Source organism: Corvus cornix, chromosome 3, assembly GCF_000738735.6.
Source record: "Corvus cornix cornix isolate S_Up_H32 chromosome 3, ASM73873v5, whole genome shotgun sequence".
Classification (NCBI taxonomy): Eukaryota; Metazoa; Chordata; class Aves; order Passeriformes; family Corvidae; genus Corvus; species Corvus cornix.
Window position 1 is genome coordinate 36,474,757 of NC_047056.1, and position 12,355 is coordinate 36,487,111.

At 37.9% G+C, this 12,355-nt stretch overlaps 1 protein-coding gene across 7 annotated transcripts in view; it reads left to right on the forward strand.

The window, feature by feature from the left end:
- Positions 1–12,355, forward strand: part of LTBP1 (latent transforming growth factor beta binding protein 1) — a 191,993-nt gene that overhangs the window by 104,996 nt on the left and 74,642 nt on the right. For all 7 annotated transcript variants that reach the window (XM_039568826.1, XM_039568825.1, XM_039568827.1 and 4 more), the window contains one exon: positions 1,868–1,939. In XM_039568826.1, the coding sequence (XP_039424760.1) occupies positions 1,868–1,939 (72 nt within the window). The remainder of the gene's footprint in view (positions 1–1,867; positions 1,940–12,355) is intronic.

Genomic DNA, 12,355 nt, shown 5'->3' on the forward strand with positions numbered 1-12,355 from the left:
CTGCTCTTTGTAAAAGGAAGAAAACAGCTGCTAGTAAGCTGCCATTTCCTGTTCCTTGTGGGAGTAGGAGGATGAGGAAGGAGGGAGAGGTTAAAATCTCTGACCTCAGTCCACCACTGCACTTTCTAGAGCAGCTGAGTCACCCTGGAAGGGAAAATGTGTTGCAGCACTGGAAAAGACCTGGCATAGGTTATGGGCTGGTCTCCATCTACAACTGGAAGTTGTTTTCATTCAGCAGGCTGCACTGCAGGGTACCATTCCTGCCCACAGAAAGTTACAGAGACTCTCTTGGTTTTAGTGTGAATGAAATCAGGTCAGTAATGGCAAACACAGATCAGATGGGACATAATGAGTGCATTATGAGTTTGATTCTGCCAACATGAGTACTAGTAGTTTCATTGACACTTTTCGGGATCAGAAGTAGACTAATGCATTGTGCTTTTGAAAGTCTCTTTAAATTTCAGCTGGTTTTAATATTAACATTGTGAAAAGACTGAAAAATCTGCCTTGGAAGCTAAATGTGTAGCTGCCACTTTATTAGAGAGACAAAATTTCAAGTTGTAATTTGTGTTAAAATGGTTGTAGTCAGTGTAAAGATGGAGAAGTATGTGTTCAGAGCTGTAATAACATTGTTGCTGTATTTTTACTGTGTTTAACCATTTTTCCCATTATGCAATGTCTAAGGAGAATCTTAATGTTTTATTTAAGCATTTATTTTAAATAATTCACTGAAATTTGAAATAAAACTATCTCGCTCCAAAGCCTGCTACTCAAGTTCAACACTTAAATTTTTCCAAATAATAGGCAAAGCTTTACAACTAGTTAAAATAATTATCTTGTTTTCTTTTTTTTTTTCCCCCCACCATTACAGTCAACCAGGTGCCAGTTTTAAACTAAGCTGCAGGGATAAATTTGCGAATCAGGCATTATTTGAAGTGAAGCCAATCAACAGCAGTATGTTATTCAGTTGTTCTGTCTTATTTGACAGTTTACATACAGTAAAGATGGAAACTCATGAATCTGGTGGGTTTTGGGGGTGATTTTTGTCTGTTGAACATTTGGAACGCTTTTTAGATGAAACAAAAGATCTGACAAAATACAAGCTATCTCCGTTGTAACACTCAAATTATGAAAAACTCTCTTGACTCTTATTAAAAGCTTTTATGTGATCATAGTGCCAAAAATTTAGTCCTATATGCTTAACAAAGTACTGGGCTTTGCCAAGAAATTAGCTTTTAGTGCATAACCATACAATGAAGTTACTGCTCTCATTTATGATAAAGAGTTTTCTGTAGTCTGAAAAGCAACCTTAAGTGGAGGAAAAAACAATTAATAGAAATAAAGAGCTAGTTAATCGAACTCTTTCTAGTTTGGCAAAATTCAATTCAGTCTTTATTTTGCAGTGTTGTTATATCTGTGACTGTTTACACTGATCAGCCAGTAAGTGAAGTGAAGCTTAGTATTCTAAAATTCAACAGCTCTGTTAGGGAAATCCCAAATGTTTCCATAATGAATCTTCAACTTTATCTTTTTCAAATGTGGTATTTATAGCTGGTTTGCAAGAGTAAATATCTGAATATTTCAGAACATACAGGATGAAAGATGTCCTGATTTCAACAATTTGTTTTGTTTTGTTTTTTAACACAAATTTGACTGGATAACCAAAGACTTAAGTGGTACACACATTGAAAGAGATGGAACTAAGGTTACCTGCACAATCTTTAATTTTAATTTCTTTGTCTTTTTTGCTTAACCATTCATCACAAAACCTTATAATTTTTTTAATATAGTTCTATAATAATTTTGCTGTCAGGCTCTGTAAGCATGTGAATTAGCAGTATTTAACTGATGTAAATTTTTTTTTCAGCTTACCATGGATACGGTCCTATGATGGAATGCCCACAAGGCTACAAGAGGATCAATGCTACATTTTGTCAAGGTATGATAGTACCCACAATTGATTGTGTTTATTTTGAGTACTGGCATTCTGTGACAATTTCTTTGATATTGATGATTTAGATGAATCAGTCCAGTTCATTTATTTATATTTGGGAAAAAATCTTGAGACTACTTTTGACTCTTTCCAAATATTGGCAACTCTGTAAGAGTGGCTCTTTTCCTCCAGGGAAAATAACTTCTGAAACTTTTATGTATACTCTCCTTTTCTTTGATGATTTATAAAGATGACTTCATACGGATTCTTTTACTTGGTTTTTGTGTAGAAATACATTGTTTTGTCAGTTTTTTTGCTAAACAGTGAATCTGCAGACATATTCAGTTAAGTCAGATGAAACTAGCAATACAGAATAATTTTTGTAATCATGAAAGTGTAGAGCAATCAGAGAACAATTTTTTTGGACTCAAGAGGTTAGGCACAACAGTACTGAGAAAAGCCAGGTAATGTCCCTGGCAAGTGGAGATGAAAAGCATGAATAACTGGCTGCTGTGTAAAGAAGTGACCCACCTACTTCCAGAATGTGCATAGTGCAGGTGAGGATGTATGGAGTTAGACACGGCCTGGTTGTGTTACTCCGAGATTATTATCGCCTGGCAATAAATATAGAAGTTATCAAAACATACAGGACTGTGGGGTCTGCATGACCATGCAGCTACAAAGCAAGGCTTGGGACATTTGGATTCTCCTGGTCTATAGCATCTCTGACAAAGCTGAAGAGATGACCACAGGCAAATGCTCATTCTTTCTGTGTATCTTGGAGCACTGCACAGAGGTGCCAGATGAGGATATAGCAGAAAGCCTAATTGCTTGTCTGACTTGTTTGGCACAGCACAAGTAAACAAGAAAAAGGAACTCTGAGAAGATGTAAGCAATCTTGCAGTAGTGTTCTGGAGAGGGATTTGGGAAGGAAGGGAAAAACGAGTTCAAGTGAAGCTGATACTGCTGTGGCCAGGTTTCTTAATCACTGTTGTTATTTCAAAGGTAAAAGAGGTCCCAAAAAACAGTAGTGGTGGTGGAGAGCTGGATAAAATGAAAGAATAATTCATGTTAAAGGATAAATGTAGGCATTTTAGACATAAATTTAATCTTATTTAACTAAAAACTTTCACTTTGCATGTTAATGAGGGAATGTACAATAGCCAGTTGCATAAAGAAATTATTTACCCACCAAAATAATAAAGTTCGTTGAGCACTAAACACAAACATCATGCTGGTTCACTGCTGAGGGAGATGTGAGCTGCTGTCTGCAAGTTTAGCCACCTGAGCCTATCTGCTGCTCAGGTCTCTACCTAGTGGTTTACTAGCTTGCAGGGTAGGGGCGTTTGGAGGACTGGATGGCTTAAAAAAGTAAATGGAGGAGAGCTGCCAATTGCACCTCAAGAGCTTGTTCCCTGATCTACAGTGAAAGACTGTAGAGTCCTTTTAATAAATAAAAGGGATGGGGAGATGTTGATGGCAATTTACTAATGAGGACTGCAAGGTGAAAAGGTGAGGGAGGTACGTGTGAGATGTCAATGGGCAGCCTTTTTATGCCTCAAACATGCAGGTGATGTATGTATTTCAACAAGATGGTTCCAGCTGTTTTGAAAGAGATTGTCTTTTTCCACATATCAGTCATGAGGTTTTTCAGAGTCTGCAAAAGAGAGGTTTTCTAACTTTCAGCACAGAAGTGTCTAGAAGATGCTATAATGTGTTAGTGCCATCATGCATCCCTCTGAGCTTGATCCAGAAGAGACAGGAGCTTTTGATATCTTCAGCAGTTTTGTGTATACCCCACAGAATACACAATGGTTTCAGACAGCAGCAACCCAGCACGCATTTAAAGGCGAGTAGGGCATTCAGTTCAAGAGGTTGAACCCAGGTGTTGGCAAACCTTATTTCATGGAAACGAAGATCCTTAATCAGGGGTTATAGACAGTTAGAAATGGTCTGGTGCTTGTGAAGGTTGCCAGAAATAGGCCAGGAAGTTGTTTCACTGAGCGGTGGCAGGCTGATAGAGAGAGAGAGAACATATGTATCTGGGTAGGAGTGTAAGAGGGAGCTAAGTACTGCCAGTACAGAAATAGATCTGTATGTGGTAGGCTAATCATTGGGGTTTGCACCGGATTTTGATAATTTTTCCTCTGACACAGTTTTGTACTACATAACTAAAACTGCAAGAAATATGAGGCTTTAAATAATTTGTTTTATACTTCTGTCACTATCTCAGAAGAGAGTGAGCTGTAGACTCTAAATATAACTTGCAGTTGATACATGGAAATTTATAATGTAGTGTTTAATCATGAAATGATAGTAAGATTATCTTACCAGACTGTTTATGAATTTGGGATGGGGACAATCTCTTAACTTTCTGGAGAGGGATGAGGTAGTAGCTGTTGGAGGTTCCCGTTATTGCTTTATTGAGGCTTGAATGGCTTCTCTGTAATTTGCTCAATAAGACACTCCAACAAGGAGATACAGATGGGAGAAGGAACATGAAACAAAGCCACGATGGAATCTAGTCCTATTGAAGTCAGTAACAAGATTACCATTTTCTTTCAGAGGGTCAGGATTTTGACCTCTGTTTGAATGTTCTTCAGGAAAGCTAGTTTCATATGTGAAAGCTGCTGGCAGGGTGCATTTCAGCCCTGAAATGGTTATTAGCATGTGTTTCTCAATGGGTCAGCCAAAAGTGTCCTGTTTGTTTATCTGAAGCAGACATGCTTTCCTATAAGAGAGGAGGACAGGGCTAATGAAGAAAGAGCTGACCGTATCACTAACAGAGACAGCAGTACATGTCAAGAGAAAACTGTTTAAGCTGCTGGCGTGGGAGTATTCATATTCCTTTAAGAATCCTTACAATTAAATTGGGAGTAGAACAGCATGTCCATATGCAAGTGTACATTTTAATTAGATTATTCTTTGCTGAAAGGGTATGCATGCTGTGTCCGTGCTTAGAAAGGGCCAGGGTTGCCAGACCAAATAGTAATGAGGATATGTTTCTGAATCCCTGCCTACAGCTAAAAGAGATTGGTTTTTTCACCTCTGTGTTGTCCAACTTTCACTGCCTTTGAAAACTCAGGCCTAAAAGCCTAATTAACCTTTTGTTCTACTTTGGTTTTGCAGTCAAAAGTCTACATAGGCTTCAGAAACTAAGGAATATTAGTGTGATTAATAACCAGATCATTATTTTTTTCCTTTCAAGTGAGTGAATTAATGTAATGAAGCATTCTTCTCTCTAATGTGTAAGTAGGACCACAAAGAACCATCTGTGGGTATGTTAATTCAAACAGTTTAGCATAATTACTATCAAGAAAGCTTTTTCCCTCCTCAGTAATTATCTTTTCAATGGGGTGATTTATTACATGTACACACATGGATGCCCTAAGGCTGTCATTAGAGCCAAAATACAGCTTATCAGTGTTGCAAGTTCTTTGTCAGAATCCACATGCTATGCTAATTTCTGGTTCCCTGCTTAGAGTTATACTTACTGTTTCCTTAGTCTGCTAGTGGTTTTCTTGGAAAACTGAAATAGAATGGAAAAAACAGCTGGTGAAAAGGTTGGATTCATTTTTCAGGAAACTTAACATATTGCCAACAGAGCACTTTAGAAATCTTATCTTGAAGAACTGGAAAAATACCTGAACACTTGTTGTTTTGCAATGAAGTAAGAAGTGCATGGAAGTTCTTGGAAAGCCCCTATATTCTTAAAATTAAATGTTTATGAACTTTCAGAAACTAGTACTTGTATGTTGATAGATCAAATTCTATAATCATGTGCTCTGGAGACTTGAAGCACTTTTCCCTTGGTTTCATCATGTTTTAAGATAAATTTTGAAGGTATATTCTTCCCTCCTACATTTGTCCCTAAAATAAAGTAATAAATTTGTTTTCTCTGCATGTTGTATATTTATTTCACTACTTTTAAATAATAAAAGAGCTTCCTTAATAAGAAATGCTGTTTAATGTTACTTAGTTACTAAGTCAACAACCATCTTTCAAAGAACTTCTTTCATGATGATCACAGTGAGAATTAAATATATCTCCAGAAATTGGGCTGGGTTGCTGTTTGGACACTGATTATGTGTTTGAGAAGTGTGGCTCTGCAAACTTTCATTCCAGTAAATTCCACGCAAAAGCACAAAACGAGTTGGACTGATTTCTTCTGCTGCTGTTCTCTTAGCTCACAGAAATCAGTGCGTCGTTTCTTAGAATAAGCAGCTGTTTTTTCTGTAATTTTAAAAAACATTGCAGTAGTTTAATTAACAATGAAACCTTGTTTTTTGTTTCTTTTACCTCCCATTCTCGCTAATCCAAGTTATTATTGAAACAATCAACTATAATGGAGGCAGTAAAATCTGGATATTGTATTTTTCTTAGAGGATATTAATAGTGGTTAATGTACCTATAGCAGAAACAGTTGGAACAGTATTTTCTGTGGTGTTAATAGGTAATTGATTGTAATTGGTTTTCATGAAGAGAATAAAAATTGATGCCTGCATATTGAGTCAATTTGGAGATCATTCAGTCAGATGGCACTCCCAGTGAAGCCTAACTTACCAGAATGTGTCAAATTTTCACAATTGACATATTGGCATAAATTATATATTCCAGTCTAAATTTGCAGTATGATTTATTATGCGTATTAAAGCACTTACAGTATGAAAACATCTATCAAGGCAGATATTACTAAATAACATTTGATGACTGACCTCTAGGATATTCTTAATTAAGATGTTGCCTAAATACTTTGGCAAATTCTAGTTAGTATATAATTGATCGAGAAGGCTTTCTTTGCTTAAATGCAGTGAAGTGTTTTAAGGGTGCGTGGGTCTTACTGAAAGAGAAGTCATTCTCTTTGCATCAGAAGGAGGTAAATATTTTCCACTTAGTTTTATTGCTTAGTAGTTTAAACAAAGTCAGTCAGTTTTTAATAAGCATAGAGATAGGATTTGAGAGCTAACTGTAAAAGTCCCCTTTCAGAAATTTATCTTTCCACAGTTCTTAGGCCTATGATCAGCTGTTAAGATTGCTTGTGTCCTCCAGCACCAGACACTTGGGACAGAGGGGGTGAGATGGGCTGCAGTATTTTTCTAGCCACAAGTTTATTCTGAGTATTTCAGTGAAGTTACCAGGGCTGTGGTGGTCTGACTAGAAGTCCTTGCTTCTACAAGTTCCTGTTCTTGGTCCAAATTTTATAAGAATCTTCCAGATGCCATGACTGTCCTAGCTGAAAGCAGTTGCATATTTAGTTTTCATACCTTGTTATATGTTGTCTTAAAAATTGTGAAATTATATGTTGTTTTCCTCTAGTGCACGTAATGTCACTTTGAAAATCTGAATTGTTCATTGTTTTTTGAGTCATATTAATTCATGTAATCAAAAATCACCTGCCAAATTTGTAACATAGCAAACTCAGTGATACAAGTGAGATCTATGGTTTCAAAAGAGGAATTTTTTTTTAAGTAATACTCAATCACTTAACATTCTTCAAACTTATTTATGAAAATTTTAAATGCCTTTTAGTTACTTCAACATAAAATAGTGATAAAATCAAACCCTGATCCCATTTTGGTAGTGGAACCTATAGTTTCAAAGCTATCAGTGCTCCTGGAAAGAAATTTGACTGCATTATTTACATCAATAGTAGCAATGGTTTCTTTCAAAAAACAAATTAAAGACTATTTTTGTTTGTATTTGCATTGTTCTAAATTCTTGCAGTAAACACTGACCTTTCTGAATTCAGACTGCTTTTCTTGAGTAAGAATGTCTTCTCTAAAATGAATAGATAGATTTAAATAATGTAATATCAGAAGACTGCACAACACATTAATCAACATGTATGGTTGGTTGTAGAATTTTAAGATAATACTTAGATATGGTTAAAATTTCCAAGCTGTGATGATTTTGATGAGCATAAATTCAATGTGCTAAGCTGGGAATTGAAAGAATGAATTAAATTTTATAAGAGTGTTTCAAATTCCTGTGTGTCTGTGACCAAATATGGGCATTGCTCCCTATCTGAAAAGGGTAGGCAGTAGACTTGCTCAGTGTGTCCGAATGGCTTACTAGGCTGAAGGCAGAGAAGACAGCTTTACACCACCTCAGTGTTTCTGCATTAGGCCAGCTGGGCCTGGGTGGTCTGAGAAGCTGTTGTAATGGTTAACACAGCCAAAACACAGTGAACCTCTCTTAGTCTTACAGCTGGAAGCTGCTGAAGGGAAACACTGCAGAGCTGATACTCCAACATCAGCTTTTGTGGGGTGCTCTGTGGCAGAGCAGTTCTCTGCTGATCAGTAGTCCTTCTGCACCACTTTGCTTGGCTGTAGCAGCCATCACCTTCAGGTTGTGTTGGCCTGTTAGTGCGTAGAACAGAAGCAGGCTGTGAAGCATTTCCATATTTGCTTGCTGAAGCATCTAGTAAGGTATTTCAGTAAAAGGGGAAATTAAAGGAGCTTTATGATGTAGTAAATAACTCGGCATGTTTTACAGTAACCAAGCAAAGCATATTCTTTCAACAGTAAGTGACAGGTACAGATGTCGTTTTAAGCAGGCACAGGAATTTTTCCTAGGATCTGATGTTTACACTTAGCATCGTTTGTTATTCTTGGATAAAGGATACTCAGTCTGCATTACAATGTCATTAATCCTGGAATAAAGCTGAAATTATTCACTTCCTGGATGTGATTGAATTAGGTATACCATTGCTCCAGGAAATGTGAGAGAAGTTGCCCATAGGTTTCCAGTAAAGAACCAAAGTAATGTTGAACAGCAGCTAATGCAGTCACAAACACTGTTTTAATTTAATTTAAAAGCCAGTGTAGAATTGGAGAATGCAAGCAGAATATTGGAAGTTAAGACCTTCTGCAACATGTCCTCCCCTCCAGCACTGAGTTCTGTGCATTGTCATTCAGTTGAGAAAGATTCTACTGCATTCTACCTTTCTGCACATAAATACCTCTACATCAGCAAGAGGGAGACCTTCCATTGGGTGTGAAATTTAAGTACCTTAGGACAGAATTTGAAGTTTTGATTGATGCATTTCTTTTTCAGTCATTGTGATTCTCCAGTGTGCAGTGTATGTAAGAGAGCTGAACAAGTAAATCTGTACTTGAGGAAATACAGGTGGAGATGTTGAAAAATCACTGGAGGTTTTGATCTTTAACAGTAACAGATAAGGGTCAGGTTGTTTTTCAGAAGCTTTCTGCATTTTTTTATTTCTTCTGGAGTATTCAGTCCTTCTCTAAATCACAGTTATTAGAAGAAAATAGGTGTTATTAACTGTTGCCTGCACTTAGACGGAACGACATTTACTTTAGTATTGTGATACTCAGCCCGTGCAAGTGTCTATGTGTGGTCATGAGTAAAAACTTCATCTAATTGTGTTAAATATATGTGGACCAAGATTCTGGTAAAATGCTTTGGGGTATTTCTAATGTGAAACCTTGATGGTTGCCTTACAGTGGACAAAAATCCAAATAAAATTTCTTTGTGAACATTGATAAAAAGTAAGCAGAAAAAAACTTGAACAAAGTAAATTTTCTTTTTGTTATCTGAGTTACTCATTCATTTCCATCTTCTATCTGCTAATAATGGATGTAAAGTTCTTTGAAGATGAATCTGCTTTTGGACTTAGTAAAGCTGTGTAATTGTCATGGTTTATAGCAAGTTCAATGTTACTGTGTGCTTACTTGTTTAAATGAACACCATCTTACGTTGTTCCCACTTTCCTCCCTTGCTTCTTTGGTTTTGAGGGTCGGTTTTTTGTTGGCTTTTTTTTTTTATGTCACAAAGATAGTACTGTGTTCGTAGTCCTACTCTCCACATGAGCAGATGGGCATTCAGTTAGAAAATGGCTGTTACAGCTTGCTTTTTTTCACCAGGAAATTCGGTGGCAGTGAGTCATTAACACATTGCGTTTTCTGAGAGTAGGCTGACCTGACACCCAGAAGACCTATAAAAATGTGTGGGAAGGTATCAAACGCCAACTGTTGTTGTTAAGAGAGCCTGTTTTAAGTTCTCCTCTGTGGGAAGATTGTGGGATAGATTAGCAGCAGTTTGGTTACAGTGTCTGAGTTATTTGAAGCTGGGAGCACAGTGGTGGCTCTGGATAGTGTGGTGGTTGACCTCACCATATATCAAGCTTAGAAAAGGGTCTAGGAGGAGCTGAGGCATAGCAGACTTGTGAGAAATGAGACAACTCTTAAAAAGATAAATTTATTGAAAACAGAAAAATTGAAAAATTACAGAAATTAGAAAAATATAAAAATTTGGGATCCTATGGCTCAGTAGATGGTATGCCCCAGGAGCACAGGGATTTGAGATCTTCTGGCTGAGACAGCACTAGACCTCAGGTAGGGAAAAAGAACTTGCAGTGCTGGGTTGACTTTAAAAAAATTACTAAAAGCCCCTTAAAAGGGGTAAGGCTTTGAGTGCCCCAGCACCGACGTCTCCAACAGCTGGTCTGGAGAGAGCAAGAGGGGAAAAGAGACCCCCCTCTCCGCTTCGTCCTTTTTATAGTTTTTGCTCCGCCCCCAGTCTGCCCACAGCCCGCCCCTTCGGTTTAAAGTGATTGGTGCTTTCCCTTTGATAGATCATCCCTGTCCACTAATGGCTCATCATTATCGGGGGGGGAGGGGGGGGTATCAGTTTGAGATAAGGGAATACAATGGCATCATTAAAATTCAGGTCTTCAGGTTGCCATGGAGCTTGCCTGCGGAGTAATGGCTTTGTGGCTAAAAATAGCTGCTGGCTATTAAGACTGGGTGGGTTTTGGCCTCGGAATCAGAATGCAAGTCCAACACATCTCAAAACACTTGTAAAAGTATACAGTAAACACAGGAAAGGTAACTCTTATGGTGTATAGGTGGTTTGAAGTTTGAGAAGGGGCAAGTTAGTGATTTTTAACTGGGAAAATTTTAACTGGAAGGGTGCAACTCTCTTAATAAACTACTTTAAACAATTGAAAACACTGATAATGGAACTGGATTTTTGTACATGGGCTGATGGGTTAATTGTAACATTCCATTTAAAAATAATTAACTCAAATTTAATTAATTAAAGCACTTAATATGCAAAGACCAAGCACAAATAGGGATTTCATGTATGACAGACTCATCTGTACAGTGCTGCAGCATCACTGTTAAGACCCTGGTTGTGGCAAAGCTTCTGTGTATTTGGATGAACTTGTGAGAGCAGAGTTACCAATGGGGCCGCTGGGATGGTGTCTTGGGGTGACTTGATGTTGTATTCCCTATCGCTGCACTATGCCCAGAAATTAGTATATATACCTTTCTATGCCTTTAAACTGAGCCTGAGAGGGGAGAGAGGAAAGTGTACTTTTTCAAAGCAGTTTGTTTTCATGCTCCAAGGACACAGAGATAAAACTGGTCTGCTTCTGCAGCGGTGGGAGCGGGAGGAAGCAGCTTGCTTTCCAGCCAGTTTTTGGCTTTCTTTTTCTCTGGAGAGGCAGAGACAGAGAGTTGAACTTTTGTTTTCCTGGGACTTGTTTTTTTTCCCTTTTTTCTCTTCTGGACTGTTTCAACATCAGAATACATCGGGAAGAATTTCCACCGAGGCCTTGACCCTGTAGGTGGGCCCACCACCCCGTCCCAGCTCCAAGGAGGGAGAGAGAGAGACTACTGAAGGACTCTGAAATTTTCCCAGGTTTTCTCTCTACAGCAAGAGGTTTCATTATTTAGCATTAGTATCTTTTTTCCTGTGTATTTGTTAAATAAATAGTTGTTATCTCTTTCACTTTCCTTCGAGGAAAAAGTTTTTTTTCCCGAACCTGGTGCGGGAGGGGTGGTTTGTAACCTGCCTTCTCTCAGAGGATGTATTCCTAAATTTGGCCAAACTGGCACAGATGGCATGTGGCTTCCACTGCCATCTCAATAGATCGTGAGTCAAACTTTCATGGAGATGGACTATCACATCTAGGGGTACAGTATACCAAGGACCAGTTCCACGTATTTGGTGTGTATAATACTAAAGGGTAAAAGCAAGGGTCAGGCTGTCAGTCAGTGCAGAACTGACAGTGCTTCTTTCATGCCAGTGGGGTTATACCCATTTACTACCACTGAGAAAGGGTCAAGTCATTCATATTATCAAACACCAACTATTAAAAAATTAATGCTTTATTTACCAGTTCTGTAAAAATTATAAATAGCAGTGCTTACTGTAAGAGTTCTTGATGGAACCATGTGAGGTGCTATGTGCAATATCTCCTTGTTTGAATTCTCTTTTTTTCTGTATCACTAGCGCAGAGGCTTTTTACCAATGGAACTTCATTACTCTCGCTTTTCTCAAAAACTGAAATTCTGTATTGAATTGGTCTTTGGAAAGCTTTATTTTCATATGTGTGGTTTTGTAGTACTGCTACCTAGCCCCTTAGTATTTCCTCTGTGTAGATGAAGGCAT